Source organism: Maylandia zebra, linkage group LG3 (genome assembly GCF_041146795.1).
Source record: "Maylandia zebra isolate NMK-2024a linkage group LG3, Mzebra_GT3a, whole genome shotgun sequence".
In the NCBI taxonomy this organism is placed as follows: domain Eukaryota; kingdom Metazoa; phylum Chordata; class Actinopteri; order Cichliformes; family Cichlidae; genus Maylandia; species Maylandia zebra.
Window position 1 is genome coordinate 56,841,410 of NC_135169.1, and position 19,638 is coordinate 56,861,047.

The 19,638-nt window shown below is 41.7% G+C and overlaps 1 protein-coding gene across 1 annotated transcript; it reads left to right on the forward strand.

Moving 5' to 3' along the window:
• Positions 1-866: 866 nt before the first annotated feature.
• Positions 867-19,157, forward strand: LOC143416844 (protein NLRC3-like). The gene is made up of 5 exons (XM_076882495.1): positions 867-1,139; positions 1,281-3,051; positions 13,747-13,923; positions 16,288-16,461; positions 17,137-19,157. Exons 1-5 carry the CDS (start codon positions 932-934, stop codon positions 17,147-17,149), a joined length of 2,343 nt encoding a protein of 780 aa, XP_076738610.1. The 5' UTR covers positions 867-931; the 3' UTR covers positions 17,150-19,157.
• Positions 19,158-19,638: the final 481 nt, after the last annotated feature.

Sequence of the window (19,638 nt, forward strand, 5' to 3'; positions counted from 1 at the left end):
TAACATTGTAAAACAAAATATCTGGAAAGTTCATGTTTTTGCGTTCATTGATTTGTGTGTGTAAAAATGTAAAAAAATGTAATAAATGTAAGAAACATTAGAACTACTTTTGCTGACACAAAGTTTGGCGAGTTGTCACTTTAAACCAGTCACTGATATAAAGAGAGCACCTTGTTCCAGGGCATCTGAGCATGGAGGGAAAGCTTTATGCAGGAGATGGTAAGAGCTGTTGGGACTAAAGAAACTGAGCAGAAAACTACAGACATCTGGAAACTGACTTGTTAATTCTCAGTGGGATCAGCAGGACTAGCAAAGCTTCACCATGACAGTCATCTGATTGACTGAACCCATCCAAACATCACTTCATGGACCTTTAGCTTGTGTCTGTGTGTGGACAGACATAACATGAGCTAATTATACATTACTCCTCCACAGAGTGGACCAGCAGAGAGCAGAGGTTTCCACTGGTCAGTCTGCACAGCAACATCAAACACACCTGGACTCTGTGGTTATGGTTTGTAGTACTACGTTTACATTTGTTCTTTTCAGTCACCTCTATGCTGCACTTTGTGGACCAGAGGATTGTCAGTGTGTCCAACATAAGTCAGAGTTTGGGCTCCATGATTTCAGTCAGATTGGGGTGACTGTAGCTCAGGAGGGGAGCAGGTCAGCTACTAGTTAGGTTTGTGAATCAAACCCTGGCTGGCAAATGTACTGGGTAACGTACTAAACCCAAGCTGCCCTCTGATGCATCCATCAGAGTGTGAAAGAAAGTATTTAAGCATAGAACAATGTGCTTGGTTGAATGAGGCATGTTGTATAAATGCTTTGTGTGCACAGAGTATCAAAGAGAGCTATATAAGAACCAGTCCATTTACCACTGGGTAATTCATATAGTCTTCTTTTCCAGCGGCTGGAGGACAACATCACCATGTTTGTGAAGAACGAGCTGAAGAAGATCCAGAAGCTTCTGAGTCCAGATCACCCAGAAACTTTAAAGAGCCAGATGGAGGATGAGGAGATGTTTGAAGGAGAGGATGAAGATGAAAGAAAGAGCTGCAGAGAAGCATTTCTGAAGATCACACTCCACTTCTTGAGGAGACTTAAGCAGCATGAGATGGCTGACCATCTGCAGAGCAGTAAGAGAATTTCTCTAAAGACTGAATATTGATCTTTCCTAATAGCTCAAGAAATGGACCAATAGACATTCATCCTTTCAGGGTACTGAAAGGCTATGATATTTATTATATAATATTTTTTTCTGAATTTCTTACCTTCAGAAATATTTGCTCCACTCTGTAAACGTGAACTTAAAGCCCAACTGAAGAAGAAGTTCCAGTGTGTGTTTGAGGGCATCGCTAAAGCAGGAAGCCCAACCCTCCTGAATCAGATCTACACAGAGCTCTACATCACAGAGGGAGGGACTGCAGAGGTCAATGAGGAACATGAGGTCAGACAGATTGAAACAGCATCCAGGAAACCAGACAGACCAGAAACAACAATCAGACAAGAAGACATCTTTAAAGCCTCACCAGGAAGAGACGAACCAATCAGAACAGTGCTGACAAAGGGAGTGGCTGGCATTGGGAAAACAGTCTTAACACAGAAATACAGCCTGGACTGGGCTGAAGACAAAGCCAACCAGGACATCCAGTTCATATTTCCATTCACTTTCAGAGAGCTGAATGTGCTGAAAGAGGAAAAGTTCAGCTTGGTGGAGCTTGTTCATCACTTCTTTAATCAAACTAACGAATCAGGAATCTGCAGGCTTGAAGACTTCCAGGTTGTGTTCATACTTGATGGTCTGGATGAGTGTCGACTTAATTTGGACTTCAACAAAACTAAAATCCTGACTGAAACAAGAAAGTCCACCTCATTGGATGAGCTGCTGACAAACCTCATCAGAGGGAACCTGCTCCCTTCTGCTCGCCTTTGGATAACAACACGACCTGCAGCAGCCAATCAGATCCCTCCTCAGTGTGTCGACATGGTGACAGAGGTCAGAGGGTTCACTGACCCACAGAAGGAGGAGTACTTCAGGAAGAGATTCAGAGATGAGGAGCAGGCCAGCAGGATCATCTCCCACATCAAGAAAGCTCGAAGCCTCCACATCATGTGTCACATCCCAGTCTTCTGCTGGATCACTGCTACAGTTCTGGAGGATGTGCTGGAAACCAGAGAGGGAGGAGAGCTGCCCAACACCCTGACTGAGATGTACATCCACTTCCTGGTGGTTCAGGCCAAAGTGAAGAAGGTCAAATATGATGGAGGAGCTGAGACAGATCCACACTGGAGTCCAGAGAGCAGGAAGATGATTGAGTCACTGGGAAAACTGGCTTTTGATCAGCTGCAGAAAGGAAACCTGATCTTCTATGAACCAGACCTGACAGAGTGTGGCATCGATATCAGAGCAGCCTCAGTGTACTCAGGAGTGTTCACACAGATCTTTAAAGAGGAGAAACAACTGTACCAGAACAAGGTGTTCTGCTTTGTTCATCTCAGTGTTCAGGAGTTTCTGGCTGCTCTTCATGTCCACCTGACCTTCATCAACTCTGGACTCAATCTGCTGGAAAAACAACAAACAAGCTCTCAGACAGAGAAATACTTCTACCAGTGTGCTGTGGACAAGGCCTTACAGAGCCCCAATGGACACCTGGACTTGTTCCTCCGTTTTCTCTTGGGTCTGAAGACTAATCAAACTCGTTTGCAAGGCCTCATGACACAAACAGGAAGTAGCTCAAAGACCAATCAAGAAGCAGTTCAGTACATCAAGAAGAAGCTCAGTGAAAATCTGTCTGCAGAGAAAAGCATCAATCTGTTTCACTGTCTGAATGAACTGAATGATCGTTCTCTAGTGGAGGAGATCCAACAGTCCCTGAGTTCAGGACGTCTCTCCACAGATAAACTGTCTCCTGCTCAGTGGTCAGCTCTGGTCTTCATCTTACTGTCATCAGAAAAAGATCTGGATGAGTTTGACCTGCAGAAATACTTTGCTTCAGAGGAGGCTCTTCTGAGGCTGCTGCCAGTGGTCAAAGTCTCTAAAAAAGCTCTGTAAGTTATAAAGTTTTTATTATTTAATTTGGTTGGTATGTTATGGAAAACACACTGCCATGAACCTCTGTTTTGTTTTTGTCAAAATCACTGTAATATAATCACTGTACCTTTATATACATGTGACTTGTATTAATGCTGCTGCCCTCTTGTGGCTAAAGTGTAATTATGTTCTTGTTATTAGGGAGGATTTGAGAGTAACATGCCAAGTGAGTCAGCACCTTCGCTTTAGCTTAAAAAATCCAAATTCTTATGTCATCAGTTATAGTTGCATGTATTCATTATCATAATTTAACCTTTAATATTGATGTCTTAAAATTATTTTGAGTAAACTAATGTTAAGGTTCAAATATTGGGGAAGGAGAGTACAAACAACCATGGTCCAGAACTTGGTCAAACAATTGATTTTAATGAAATACACGCGTGGGAAGACCAGCTCCGTTCGCAGACCGGGCTGATCTCCGACTTAATCAAAGCATAAACAGATATTTTATACCATCAGGGCTTGAATTTAATGACGCCCTCTCATACGTCACAAACAGAATATATGCATACGTCAAATCAAAACCACAATGACTTTTAACACAGTTTAAAAGAACATTATCTCCTATCTTCATGGCAGGTACTTCCTGTCACTGCCGGATGCTCGCTTATCATCGTGACACATCAGCAGCAGTTCTGCGACAAACTGCTCTTTTGCAACCCCGAGCAAAACATGATTAAACTTCCACCTATAAATGATTCTCTTTAACTAAGTGTGTGTCTCGTCCTTAAAGGCTCCTCAAAATAACCTGCACTTAGACTCTGCTTTCGGTTTCAGTTCTGCAAAAGGCACACTCTTCAAACCTGCAACTTCCTGTCAGCCTGCAACTTAGTCTTTCTGAAAGACACACACTGTTTAAACATCTGAATGCAATATCAATTCTGTAGATTATATTATTAATGCAATGGTAATGATGATGATTATTAACAATAGCAGCAAAATATCTCTCCAATCTCATTACTCCCTCTCTCGACCTCTGGAACACCAGAGGTCACAATACATTGTGTTGGGTCACTCCTCGGCCCACTCAGCTGCTTCCATGTCCATCCATGGCATCATGGACATCGGGGTCACCACTCCCGCTCTGACCCTCTCTAGCCGTCCTCTGGCTCAGCAAATCAGACAACCTCATGTCATCTAAGTGGTCCAGTAATAAACACCAGCTCCCCCTCGAGAACACTCCATGCGTAAGATTAGGTTTTTTCTGCGTCCCTCTCTTGTGGTCCATCATGCCTCGGGCCTCCAGGATCCTCACCCCCCTGTGGTCGCCGAGATCTTCTGCAAAGCAAACCAAACACCTTTTCCTGCACCTCCCTAACTTATCATCTTTGGGACTCTTTAATCAAAAGCCTGATCCTAATTATCTTCTTGACTTATTGACTTGTATTTATATATATTCTTCAACGTTACTCATCATTTTAAAACTCTTAAAACGCTGCTTTCACGTCCCTGCATGCGTTTCCTGTCGCTTGCCTTATCTAATCATCAACATCCTGTACACAGAAGTCTCGCTGCTGCAAGGCCTCCACTCTGACCTAGAATCTCCTTTCACAAGAAAATCATTATAAGCGCCTATTCTACTAAAAGATCCAAAAAAAAAACAACCACTTTAATCAATTAAGTTTAAACATATAAGCAATTACTCCTGCATACATTTTATCACAGCTAAACGCTGCCTTGAAACAACTCCTGTGTGTTAACACTAACTTCATTTTAAAACTTACATTTCCTATGTTATAACCTGTTTTTGGTACAGCCTTTTTATTTCATCTTGCTCCTTTGATGTAACAATACCTTCTCATTCTAGTTTATCAGACTTAACCAAAATATATGCTTTCCTTCCTTTGGTCCTTCTCTAAAGCAAGAAACTCCTATTCAGTTCCTCTTTTCTGTCACTTGTTACAGGGCCAGCTCAAGTTCAGTTAAACGCTAAATTAATTTGAGGCCTTTTGCCTGGAATCAATACTGTCATGTGTGTTTATGGACTCTATATGTCTGTGAGCGTGTGCAATCCTTCAATAACTCATATCATCCTCACAGTAGATTGGCTAATCATAGCGCTAGCCAAAGGCTCGTGACCCACAAGAGACGAATTGAGCCACAACTCCCTTAAAGGCACAAAATGCAATATGTATAAAAAGTCATTTCTACGTATAAGCTCTCCCCTTTATCCTAAAAATAAATCTATGTAATATCTGTATGTGTGTCTTCTATTCATTAATGTAATTGTCAGTTATTTTCTCTCTTTATTTTACCTTCTTTTTGTTTACCTCTTTGTTTGTGACGTGGACATCCCTAAACCATCCTGAGTTCCGGCTTCAATTTCAACCCAATTGTACCCTCTATTCTCGCAGTCGAACTCGTCTGGGCTTCACCTTCCCACTGGCCCCTGTGCCCTTCTCTTAGTGTCCTTTGTTGTCTTGTGATCCCCAGCAAACACAGTCTGTTTCTTCTCTGTTTCTTCTCCGTTGCTCTTTTCAGTATTTTCCTTTTAGATTAAATCCCAGCCTGGCAAAATATCCCATTCAGTGTCTTTAAACAGTTATGTCACACTGTTCTTACCAGCCTGCAGTTCACCGTGCATTTTCCATCACGTGCTTTTCTTCCATGCTGCTGCTGGTATCGTCAGTGTAGTTTCAGTTGCACTGTCTTTTGCCTGCTGTTAATTCTTGAAGTCCACGATGTTCTGTCGGTCTTCATCAGGAGATTAACTGTCCTATGAGCTTCTTCTCAGGATCGGGACAAGTGGGAGGTCAAGCTGTAAAATTTTAAGCCAAAATCTGGCCTGTTTTCCTCCCAATTCTGTTAATCAATGGTTTTGTACTCAAGATTCTAGGTTGAAAGAAGTCCACCTGTATTGACACACTAAAGCATACAATTAATATCCTTTTCATTTCTTTTCTTAAAACCTCCATTTGCTTCATCTGCCTGGAGTTTACCTCGTATGTTTCTCTCTCTGTGTGCTCACTTGTCACAGTCAGTTCCTTTTATGGGCATGCAAAGTTCCTGTCACACACACCATTTCCTGTCAACCTTGCAGCTGCTCAGAACCATATTTTCTGTTTCTATCTCTCCTGTTTTGTTTTTTTTACAGGCTAATAAAACTCTTGTTTTACTAAGTCTTGATCTAAAACAATTCACCCTTATTTCACGCACACACTTCTAAATATACTAAATTCTTTGCGTTTGTCAGATCGTCTCACACACACACCGCCTTTTCTCTCACACTTCCACTTCTGCACTCACTCTACTATCAACTTTCATAGTGTTATTATTATTTATTATTTTGTACAAATCACACCCAATCACTCAAAACCTGCTACTCACAGCATTCACACACTTAAACTGTGACAAGAGTTGAGGAATATACTCACAACACGCTTTCCTAAGAGTATTTCAGACATGCCTTTCATAATCAGAAAGAGCAAGTCAAAGAAAACAATTGAAACCTCTATTAATTCTCACAGCACACACATAGAATAGAAAAAATAAAACACACCAGCATTTATTGCTGATGAGAGGTTACTCCTAAAAGTAATATGTTAGTCTTAAATATATACAGTGCACTCACTATATTTATATATCAAAACTCAGTCAATTACTATACATTCACTACGGCAACTCAAAACTTTATTTATAGCCCTCTAATGAACATAAATGGCGTCTTAAACACACACTCAACAATGTTTGCAGCAGTATTTGTAAAACCAACTGTGGTTTAAACAGTTCACTGCTGACTAATTTGCATTTTCACACTCACACACACACAGTCTAAAAATAGCTCCAGCACTGCCTCAGACTCCTTTCACACAGAGATCTCTTATTTTATATTACAAAGACGTCTTATATTTACAACCACTGTCACATCTGTCAGCTTTAGCGCCTAAACAATTTCAACAAATTTAAGTTAACGGTCCAACCGATAAAGTCCAACTTTTTTGTGATCAATTAACCAGTATCTGTCCAACAGTTTCTGGCCTCATCTCTAAAATCCCTAACTCAATTTAAAAGCGTCAACCAACCCAAACTTTGCCTGAAGCTCTATTTTTGGCATTTCACAGCCAAGGCTTACCCCGAAGTTTTAAGTTAAAGTTACACGCCCGAAGTCCAACTTCTGCTGGCCAAAAAAGCGCAGACTACCGTTCCAAACGGTAAGGAGACTCTAACTCCTAGTTATTCTGGAGTGCCCCAAGCTCCACAGTGACCAACTGACTATCCCTCTTCGAGGACAATGCCTAAGCGTCCTTGGCATTGGCAAGCGTTACCTCTGAGCACTGTGCTTCCTATCAGTCCAACTGACGTTCTTGAATAATTTATAATACTTTGGAACAACAGTAAAACAGCCAAAAAAGTGTAAGACTGAAGCAGGTCCAACCTTATAACCAATACGGGCTCCACCCCAAACAATAAGCAAATTCCCTAATATACTAAAATCACTCAGCAGTCCAACTGCTTTCCACGGTCCAACCGTATTAAATCCTTTAGCGGTCCAACCGCATTCAATCATTTTTAGCAGTCCAACCGCATTAAATCCTCAGTACTGTCATGAGATTCTCATCAAAATCAAAGCAGACATTCCCCAGTAATTTCAGTGAGTAGACTTTAATTTGTAATGTCCAATTTGGCACACTTTGGAAATAATTCAACAGGTAGTGCCTTACCTTTGGATAAGCGGCTTAGAACAACAATGAGAAAAAGAGAGCTGATTATTAGCTCATCAAAACACAAAACAAAATCACAATGAATTATCGGTTAATTTCATTTAAAATAATTCATTAAGTATTTATGTACAATTCAAATTAGTTAATTACATATTTTGTTGGTTTGTTTTCTATTTTAATTATTTTACTGACACATTTAATGAATTATTTAATGATCTATTTATTTAATTCACGTTGCTACTCCTGGCCCTGCATCGCTGTTCATAAATACATTTTATTTGTCAGCTTCACCCATCAAAGTCAGGGGGCGGGGTTAATGCTGATCAAGTCAACACCATTGCTTTGGTCTGGTGGGCGTTCTTTTAGTGGGCTTTTCTCAATACTAAGTAGGCCTACACACCAGGGTTTGGACATGTGTGGACCCAAACTATACTTTTACCCTTTTTTGTGTGTCACCAAATACACTTTAATATTTTCTAGACAAGAATGTAGTGGCGTAATCTTTAAGCTCTTTTGGCTCCAAACAGAAGTGACAGACTTGAGCAGGGTTCATTTAAAGGCTGACAGAAGTGGAGTGGTGACGGGGAGATGTTTGACAGGACAGTGTTTCAGCCTCCACAGGTTCATGTTGTGCTCCATCAGTCAGTGAAGATGAAGTCAGTGCTGATGAGGCTGTAGAGTGTGTGAGGGATGTGAATGAGGATGATGAAGATCTGATGATAGCAGATAAAAACAGGCTGCAGAGACTTTGAGCCATACAGGGCACACAGTGTGTGTACAGAACAGCTGAAATCATTATGGAGGCCTCACTGGAATATGGAAGCATCACAGTACAGCTTCAGTGAAGCATTAAAGTCTCTGATATGAGATGAGAAATGAAGCAGCCAGAGCTTTTTCACGAGTGGAAATCCACTGTGACTGTGAGCTGCTGCTACAGCCTCCAGATTAGCCAGCAGCTCATCCTGCTCAACATGGACCTGTGGTCAGAGTGTGTGCTGGATAATCCGGCCCAGGATGAGGCCAAACTGACATGGGATGAAATGTCTGTCACATAATTGAGCTTAGTGTAGTTTCATTTCTGCACAATTTAAAAACAACCAAAACTTTGTTCTGTCTTTTCTATGTTATACTGTAGACTTTCTTTGATACTGTGTCCAAAACGAGCAGCTTTTACTTTGAAGGGGAGGCGTCTCTGTTTCCTCTTCAGGTTGGATGATGGAAGCAAATTAGTAGCTGTGTCCCAAAACGTCGGCTGCATCCTCCAGAGGCTGCATTTGAAGGCCGATTACATCACAGCCAGGCGATGAAGGCTGTCCGTATTTGTCGACTCCTTCAAATGTGCCCGACAAATGCGTCCTTCATTTCCCCGAATTTGAAGGATTCGTCGGGTGTGTCCTTCGTGGCCCACCATATCCCAGAATTCATAGCGCGGCCCAGCCAAATTTCAGCTGCCAACAATGGCGGCTGCTACTAAGTTTTCAAATTACTCTTATTAATCTTTCTGGGTCACAAAATAAACTTTTAACATATTTTCAGGCGAGAAAGTAGCTGTGTAAACTTCAAATATCTGCTTGGTTTATCAAGACATCGCATATTTGCAAAAGTGTGCCGACGTTTTCGGAGACGTCTGTTCCCCACCCGCTCGCTAGCAAGCCGGGGGGTTCAATGGTCACTCCAGCCGGCGAGAGCAGCGGACGCCCGGCTTCATCGTTTTCAGACCCCGCTCTTTCGCTACTCAGGTGAAACACGATATATAAGTCACTCGGATAACTTAAAAATGTAATTGTTTGCCTTTTTTCTGTGTTTTATTTGTTCCGGAGTAAATCGGTTTGGCTGAGATCAAAGTTCCTCCGGGATTTTCACACAGCTGAATAAACGTTAAACAGGAAACTGATTAAACAGAAGTGTGAGACGGTCGAGAGTTTACGCCAGTGTCCTGTTATATTTTAGATAGCAAGGAGCAGACGGCCGAGTTTATTAAACTCCACCAACACAGCGGTGACACAAATCTGAAGGCTAGACCGTCCCATTTCACAGCCTCGCACTTCCAGCCTTTTCGGTCTTTGAAGGACCCGGCCCACGTAGACCGCGAATACCGGGTCCTCCGAAGGATGCAGCCGACGTTTTGGGACACAGCTAGTGTGTGATGTTCTTTCAGTGTTGCACTTTGTAGACGCTCCCTGAGCACTGGTCTCACAGCCAGCTGCACATAGAGACCAGTGTTGTTAGTCCAGGTCAGAAGATGACTTGTTGGAATGAAAATGAGCTTGTAGTTTGTCTGCTTTAATAATGTGACTGGAAAAAGGTGTTGGACTTCAAATATGTCCATTTCTTTCACACTTCACCTTTAAAAGTGAAGCCTTGTGGTTCCTGGAAGGAAAAACACGACTTTTTCAAGTCTTTGTCCTGTTTTTATGAGAAATGTACGACTTTAATGTGAAACATTCAGAGTTTTTTCTCTTGTTGTGTTTGTTTGAAGCTGCTTCCTGTTGGCTTCAGCTGTTTGGAGTTTCCATTTTCTAAACTTCTACATTCTGAACCTTCTTCAGCTCTGAACAGATGATGAAACACTGAATGATTTCAAGCTCACACTTTGTCTAATAAACTTACATCTTTCATTCTTTATACAGATTGATGGACTGTGGTTTGTCAGAGATCAGCTGTGATTATCTGGCAGCAGCACTGAAGTCCAACCCCTCCCATCTGAGACAGCTGGACCTGAGCTGGAACAACAAGCTGCAGGATTCAGGAGTGAAGCATCTGTGTGGTTTCCTGGAGAGTCCAGGATGTGGACTTGAAACTCTGAGGTCAGTCAGCATGTTTTAGTTGTGCTGAGATGAATATGATGTGAAAGTTGTGCTGACACTAAACTGCAGACATCAGGCTGATATTATACTGATCCACACTGAGGATCTTCATGGTAAAGTCTGTTTTCTTCTTCTCTGGTTTAGTCCATTGACTGCAGCAGAACAATGTTCACATTTCAAACAGTGAGACTCAACGTATGGCCCGCGGCCCACACGCGGCCTGCCCACCTTTCCTGATTCAGAGAGAGGGGACCCTGATTAACTGTGTAGTGTTCTTCCTCACAGTTCTAAGTATCAGACACAACAATGAATAATCCACAGCTGACTGTCTTTAGCAGGTCAAAGGTCACGGCACACAGCAGGCAGTGGGAAATATTATAACTCTGATCATTTATCAGCACATATCCATATGTATAAAAACAAAGCTGACACTGTGAGACTTGATCAGAGGTGTGATCATCACAGCAGAGGCCTTTGTGTCAAAGTCACTGAGGATCAAACAGAAACACATGAAGCAGATTTTCCTGTTCTGGCTTTTTATAGCAGATAACCTTCAAAATATTCTGCAGTCCATCAAAAACTGAAGCAAACCATGAATCAACATGTGAACATGAGCTGATGCTGCTGAAGTGAAGCAAAGTTACAGAGGTTTGATTACAGACACAGCTGAGAGTTTGTAATCTGTCATCATTTTAAAAGGTTTACATTTCTTCAGTATATCCACATTTGCAGCTGCTACCTCAACCTCCACTTGTCCAACACAACTGCTGTCCACTGCCTCCATGACATTGTGATTTTGCTGTTGGTCTTCTGTCAGATCTTCATCAATCACTTCTGCACGGGGCACACCTTCAGACTCTGCAGCTGCATAACGAAAGCCTGTAAGATAAAATTAGACATAAGGTAAATGTACACCAATATTCCAATGACAGGTGTGTGATTCATCTGGAAGTTATGTGCGGATTAGTGTACAGTGATAGCAATTTAGTATGTTTTTAGAGGGGGGGGGGGTTGTTTACCTCCGATGGGTGCTCTTTTTCGCTTCCGTTGCGTACGCCTTGAGTGCCGGTCCGAGTCTGATACAGGTATGTCGTCATGCCCCATGTGCAGTGTTGGTGCCCAGTCTGGATTTGTTACATCCATTTCATATGCTGGTTTGCCTGCAATGATGCCAAATCATAAGCTACTCAGTCGACATGATGTGGTTCTGCAGCATCACACATTAGCATGTTTTATCTCATTATCTATGACCTCAGCACGTTGAAAATAACACTAAAAGCCTTTCAAGAGTGATATGAATTAATTTAGAACTCACCGGAAAGAAAATGCCGTGAGCAAACCAACAAAAAGCTGGGGATTGCAGAGAACTCGATATCCGCTCGTCTCACCGCTGCAATCCAAGCCTGACGTCTTTGTTTAGTAATATCGGATACATGGGATCCCTCACGTTGCCTCCAGGACGGAAAACGATGAAAAGAGAGCCCGTTATCCAGCTTCTTGCCTTCACGATCGTGTGATCTAACGTTGCAACCGACAACACAACACGTACGATCCATAGCTGAAATGGTATCCTTTGGCTGGCCTACTGTCATGGCGGAAGGGGGCGTGGCCCATCTCCCGTGACATCACGCTCCAAAGCCCTATAGGTGGGAAAATGTACCATGTCGACCAATCAAAAATGATATGGAAACATGACATTTGGTTGTTTAGCAAAAGGGGGAAGTTTTAGGAGTGACCGGCAAGAGAGAGCGAGTGAGCGAAAGAGAGAGAGAGTTTTGATACGTGAGAGATTTGTGACGTTTACCGTGTTTGGTCTCAAGTTAGTTTGTTGTCTTGTGTATTTAGTGTGTAGCTGTTGTTTTGTTTTGTGTGTCAGTTCTACTAGTGATCGTCACAGTTGCTGCCTTAAAGCCAACAAAGGCAGATTGCAGTGTAAACGCTGAGTGACACACCTGCTGTCAGACCTGCAGGTTTATCCCTGTGCTGTTCTCATATGTGTTAGAGTGACACAAACTATTGTTTGACACCTGATTGTTCTGTAAATAGTTTGAAATGATTATATGAAAAACGTCTGAGCCTTGGCTGCATTTTTTGGTAAATAGTACCATATAACTTTGTTGTTTGCAAAACGTGTGCGTATTTTTAAAAGTGTACAATCTCTATTTGCATTTCAAGTTATGAAGATGATTCGTTAAACATGTGTGTGGTTTTTACAGTCAAAATATCACTTTCTACTTGTAATTTAAATTTTGTCTGAATTTAGATAAATTGTGCTGATACAGTTGGTCAAAATGAGAAAATAACAGATAAACTGTTTTTAAAGGTAAAATATAGAGGCCACATCAAAAGTAGTCAAGAAGGGTTAAAGGCTAAAAGCAAAGTTGTCACCAAGTACTGTTTATATTTGTGTGTATTGCTGCAGCTTTTTTGAGTATTAATTTGGTGCCTTTGTGTGAAATAATGGTATTGTGAGTGATCCATATAGTCACAAAGAATAGCCACTTGTTTCTGTGCTACCAAAGTTCCCCGGCTTTCATTCAAAATGTGTTTATCGTCAGCACCTGCACATTAAACTACTTAAACATTATAAATGTCTTCAAGCTCACACTGAGGCCTGTGGGGTACTATCAGCCACTGAGACAGTACACACATTTATATGTGTTTGTATATGAATATTTCATACTTTAAGACTGCCTGTTTATTTAAGGGAGATGAACAAAATACATTGGAATTGTACAAAATAATATCATGGATGATAAATTAAATAGATTTTAAGTAGATGCTTGTGCATTCTTAAAGTCTTATATGTTGAACTGAACTATGTGATCTGTTCAAAGCCTTAATCTTAATTTGAAGTGAAATGTGCATTTTGAGTTTATACACTATGTATATAAGGCGACCGTTTCCTTTTGCAGTATTTTTGTGTGGTGTACTTTTCTATGTCTTAACAAAAGGGGAACAAAGGTGTTTAAGTTCACCTAGGATGATGTGTTTTAATTTTCACATGGTCTTGCTTGAATTTGACCCTGACAAAGGCGTATGAACTCTGTCAGCTGTTTGGAGTTTCCATTTTCTAAACTTCTACATTCTGAACCTTCTTCAGCTCTGAACAGATGATGAAACACTGAATGATTTCAAGCTCACACTTTGTCTAATAAACTTACATCTTTCATTCTTTATACAGATTGAGGGGCTGTGGTTTGTCAGAGATCAGCTGTGATTATCTGGCAGCAGCACTGAAGTCCAACCCCTCCCATCTGAGACAGCTGGACCTGAGCTACAACAACAACCTGCAGGATTCAGGAGTGAAGCATCTGTGTGGTTTCCTGGAGAGTCCAGGATGTGGACTTGAAACTCTGGGGTCAGTCAGCATGTTTTAGTTGTGCTGAGATGAATATGATGTGAAAGTTGTGCTGACACTAAACTGCAGACATCAGGCTGATATTATACTGATCCACACTGAGGATCTTCATGGTAAAGTCTGTTTTCTTCTTCTCTGGTTTAGTCCATTGACTGCAGCAGAACAATGTTCACATTTCAAACCTTCAAAGAAGAAGAAAAATCCTCCACTGGATAATTCACTGTGAAACTCTCCAACTCTTCATTCCACCTTAAAGTCTGTCTGACACTGAAATCCAAAGCAAAATGTGCGTTTGCTTTACAGACAGCAGTCCAACACAAACATACACACATCATCCAAAACACAGTCCAACATCCAAATCTCCTCCACTGCCAGCATGAATGATGGGAAAGAGAAGGAGGAACACTCTGACATTCAGGGTTAGAATGAGTTTCATGAAGCAGACTGTGAAGATCAAAGCTGCATTAGAAAGCTTACATGAATGAATGAGTGGACAGAAGTGGACAGAGATCATCTGAAGCACTTCAAAGGCTTTAAATCAGCACATTTCTCTTTATTCTTTATCAACTCTGTTAGTTTCTCTCAGTTTTCTGTGGAATGAAGCTAACAGCAGGCTAATAAGATGCTGACCAATAGGTTTCTATTAAAGGTTGTAATTTGTATATGAAAAAGTGCTTTGGCTCAGCAGGGATCAGCTTACAGGTAGAATACAGCTGCTGGATGGGATTAGCATGTCATAGCTATCTACCAAACTGCTAACTGGGGGATTTCAGGCCATCTATGGATCATTTTTGCTAACTGTTTATTCAGCTTAGGCTCACAGGGCTGCAGCCTGTGCCCTAGCTGTCATAGGGCAAGAGGCGTGGTCCACCTGCACAGGTGAGCAGTCCATCACAGGGCCAACAGAGAGAGACAGAGAAGCACTCTCTCACATCCACACCTACAGCCAATTTAGAAGCACCAATGAACCTAAGCAGCATTTCATTGGACTGTGGGAGAACATCCAACCTCCACAGAAAGGCCAACAAGCTTCAACCTACAACCTTCTTGCTTTAAGGCACTAGTGCGAACCACTTTTCCCCATTTCAGCCCAAATCCTGCATCTTCCTGTTTCTGACTCCAGGCCAGCTCCACTAACACTTTCTCATCAGACACTGCCACCTAGTGGAGGAAGTCTTAGTTCCATTTGAAGCTTCAGATGACAGTTAGTTCCTTTACGTGGAGGTGGTGGGGCCACAGCACCATCATCACTGAGTGCCATAGGACACTTAACCTTTGTTTCCATATGCTGGGAACTTCCTGTTGTTCCAAGGAGGACTGGAAAATGTGTGAAAATCTCCCAGTCAGTTCCTCACAGCACACTTCAATCATTTCCCTCCCACAGCATCAGGACCAGGGCTTTTTCTCTCTTTGGTCCCACTAAGAGATTTCCACACAAACACCTCATCAGTGGGACTCTCAGAGCTACCAGCCCTTTGCTACAATCACAAAGCTCTTCATTGAAATCAATGATATCAAAGCTGGAATCAAATGAGTCCAAGTCTTCTGCTGATTCAGCATCACATTCATCTTTGCTCCTTGTTCTGCATCCCCACCATGGACTTCATTCCTTTCCAAGCCAGCCTTGAGTGTCCTTTATTCAGCTCATCCTCTGCTTTACTTTTACACCTGATTTTAGCTGCTTTATCTCTCTTTCAACAAGTTTCTGTGCCTCAATCTTTTTCTTCTCTCCCTCATAACAAGACAGCTTCTTCTGCCTGAGAACATGTTGGAGTGATTTACTAATCCAGGGCTGCTTATTGGGGAAAATGCTTCCTGTTTCCAAAGTAATCCCCATTTTTCCCAGAAAGAAATGTAAGTAGAAATCGATGATCTAAGTGAGAACATGAGCCTTTAAAAAGTCCCAGTGGGTGAAGTCAAAGCAGTCCCTCAGTCCCAGTATAGAGTCTTTGGTCCAGACTGGAACAACTGTGTGCCCAGTTTGAGCTCTCTTCAGTCCTGTGACCTGACAGACCCAGAGGGGCCATCACATCACATTTAGAAGCTCCCCTAATGGAGCCACAACACATGTCCAACACTTAGTCTGTCTTGTTGGACCAACTGGAAGAAATGATTCAAGGACTTAGTCACAGAACAGAGTTTCAAATCTCCAAAATCCAACTGGCTGCATCAGGACATATAGTCTGAAACTCTGCACAGTTTCCTGTTTGAAGCTGCTTCCTGTTGGCTTCAGCTGTTTGGAGTTTCCATTTTCTAAACTTCTACATTCTGAACCTTCTTCAGCTCTGAACAGATGATGAAACACTGAATGATTTCAAGCTCACACTTTGTCTAATAAACTTACATCTTTCATTCTTTATACAGATTGAGTTACTGTGGTTTGTCAGAGATCAACTGTGATTATCTGGCAGCAGCACTGAAGTCCAACCCCTCCCATCTGAGAGAGCTGGAGCTGTGGGGAAACAACCTGAAGGATCCAGATGTGAAGCAGCTGTCTGATCTTCAGCAGAGTCCAGACTACAGACTGGAGACTCTGGAGTAAGTAGAGTGATGGAGTGAGTGGGTGGTGCTGTCAGCAGTATTGTACTAAACACAGTCAGTATGAAACAAAGATCCAGTGTTTCCTGTAAAGCTGCAGCTTCTCAGTGAAGCTGTGAGAGGAGAATGGTGACAGGCTTCAGGATTGGACACAAACACTTCCTGTTTCTGACCTTTATGGTCACCATGGTAACGGCTGACACGCTCAGATCAAACACTGTCAACAGCCAATCAGCTCTCTGAACAAAGCAGCACGCAGACCAATGACTGCATTCATTTCCAAGTTTAAAGCAGTGAAGAACACAGTCTGTAGGTGAGGAAGAATTTAGTGAGAGCAGATGTTTGGATGGAATTCCTCCAGTTAACAGCTGGAACCGTCCATCTGGATTGTTGGGCTTGTTGTTGGGGTTCCTACAGAGCTCAGAGTGGACACACCAAGGTTCTTCTAATGAATGAAAGTCCAAACTCAAACTAGGAGGGAAAAACATTTTCATCAACTTCAATAAAAATCCAAAGATTAGAAAAAGTGAAGCAACAATGAGTCCTAGTACAGTCCCAGCACTGAAGTCCCTGCTGCTCTTTATACTGGATGTGCTGCATCACTGACTGACAGCTGATGAAGAGTCTCTGGAAACACTCGTTTATCTCCTCTGCTCTTCCTTCTTCTCTCTGCAGGTGGAGGATATGATGGTAAACAGGACGGTGTGTGTGCTGAGAAAGGAGGAGCTGTGTCCTGATGATCCAGAGAGGTTGAAGCAGCAGCAGCTTGTGTGTAGAGACGCTCTGACTGGGCCATGTTACTGGGAGGTGGAGAGGAGAGCTTCATCCAGCAGTGACTGACAGAGGAATGAGAAGAAGTGCAGATGACTGTCAGTGCTGCAGAGTGAACTGCTCTGAGAACAGCTCCACTGTCAGACACAATGTAGAGTCCAGCATCATCCCTGTGTGTCCCTCTGGATCTGACAGAGGATCATCAGTGTATCTGGACTGCTCTGCTGCTGCTCTGTCCTTCTACAGTCTCTGCACAGTCTCTGTCTGACTCTGGCTTCAGACCCTCCTGGATCAAACTCACCTGGAAAGACTTTCAAACATCACTCAATAGATTTGAATACAGAATATATTTGATATATACTGTAGATGTACTGTAGAGTTGCAGTTTGTCACTTGTAAATACAGTCTGTGAGCAGCTATGAGCTGAAAGATCTTTCTAGAAACAGGAAATGTTTTCACTCTTCTGTTGCTTTTTCATATATTTCCACAACATTAATATTGATCCCACCTGTCTCACCTGTTTCATGCTTTTATACATAATAACAGGACACGTGTGATCTGAGCGCTGCTGTGGTTGCTGTGCTGCACGTCTTCATTTAGATAACAGAGACATCTAGTGGTTCAGAGGGAGAACTGCAGGAGGTGGAGCTGTGTTTTAGCATGGAAAACTTTTTATCTTTTAGGCGCAGATACAAATATGACAAGTATCAGTGTGAGATACAAAAGGTCACATCAGTCAGCAGAGGGAACAGTGATCACACAGCAATGTAAGAATAGAAACATAACAGTGAATCTGGACATGTATACAGATGGAAGCAAACAAACAGGATGTAACACTACATTAAAGCCACAAATGGGAAGAAAACAAACACAAAGGAAAATATATTTGATCTCAGGAATCCAAATCAGATGCTTTAGAGCAGGGGTCGGCAACCCTGGGCACGCGTGTCACAGCTGCCACGTGAAGGGTTAACTGATGGCACGACCATAGCTGGACTGGCCATCGGGCATACTGATGGTGATTTTTCATTTTTATGGGCTGATGATGTTTTTTAATTTTTTTGTAACGGTATAAACAATGAAAGATGGCGGATTGGCCGGATGCTGGTCGATGTGTAAAAATAAGTCAGTTGTTTGGTGGTGGCTATGGCGGAGCTTCCACAGAGGCAGCAGGTGGATGTGGGAAAGGGGAGGCAGGAGGAGCAGAGACCCGAGGCGGCCGCCGGTCCGAGTGTCAGGTGAACTGAACTTCAGGTAAGAAGTTATGACCTGCAGTCTGTCTGGGTCAGATATAAACCAAGTTTAGGTGCAGTTTATTTTCCTTGTGCTGACTTTTTACAGTCAGTTACAATAACTCATACTGTGTACTAGCTAGCATGACGGAGTTTCTATACAGCTGGGTGGTGCTATGATGTTACTGATAGTGAACTTTACAGTGGCTTGCAAAAGTATTCGGCCCCCTTGAACTTTCCCACATTTTGTCACATTACAGCCACAAACATGAATCAGTTTTATTGGAATTCCACGTGAAAGACCAACACAAAGTGGAACGGAAATCATACATGATTCCAAACATTTTTTACAATAAATAACTGCAAAGTGGGGTGTGCGTAATTATTCTGTCATGGAAAAACACACTGCCATCAACTGTTTTGTTTTTGTCAAAATCACTGTAATATAATCACTGTACCTTTATATACACGTGACTTGTATTAATGCTGCTGCCCTCTTGTGGCTAAAGTGTAATTATGTTCTTGTTATTAGGGAAAACATTTGAGAGTAACATGAAAAATGAGTCAGCACTTTGGCTTTAGCTTAAGAAATCCTCATTTTTATGTCATCAGTTATAGTTGCATGTATTCATTATCATAATTTAACCTTTAATATTGATGTTTTAAATAGATTTTGAGTAAATTAGCAATTTTATGGTATTTTATGGTTGTATTAAATAAAGACATCACTAATGAATTAATTATTTCAGTAATTAATTTAAAAATGTACATAGTCAATTAAAGAAATATATTAATAATGAATTATCAGTTAATTTCATTTAAAATGTTTCATTATTTGTTTATATACAATTCAAATTAGTTAATTACATATTTAATCAATTATTGGTTTGTTTTCTATTTTAATTATTTTACTGACACATTTAATTATTTAATGATGTATTTATTTAATTCACGTTGCCCTGCATCGCTGTTCATAAATACATTTTATTTGTCAGCTTCACCCATCAAAGTCAGGGGGCGGGGTTAATGCTGATCAAGTCAAAACCATTGCTTTGGTCTGGTGGGCGTTCTTTTAGTGGGCTTTTCTGTCACGGCCTGCGTGGCAGACTATGATGAGGGGAAGGACGACCCAAATGCTGGACCCTTTGATGAGGTCAGTGTGTTTATTTACAGT

Excerpts from the sequence above, each read along its gene's own strand:
- LOC143416844 (XM_076882495.1), top strand. The coding sequence starts at position 932 with ATGTTTGTGAAGAACGAGCTGAAGAAGATCCAGAAGCTTCTGAGTCCA. Across the intron at positions 1,140-1,280 it reads GGCTGACCATCTGCAGAGCA|AAATATTTGCTCCACTCTGT; the intron begins GTAAGAGAATTT and ends TCTTACCTTCAG. Across the intron at positions 3,052-13,746 it reads AAAGTCTCTAAAAAAGCTCT|ATTGAGGGGCTGTGGTTTGT; the intron begins GTAAGTTATAAA and ends TTCTTTATACAG.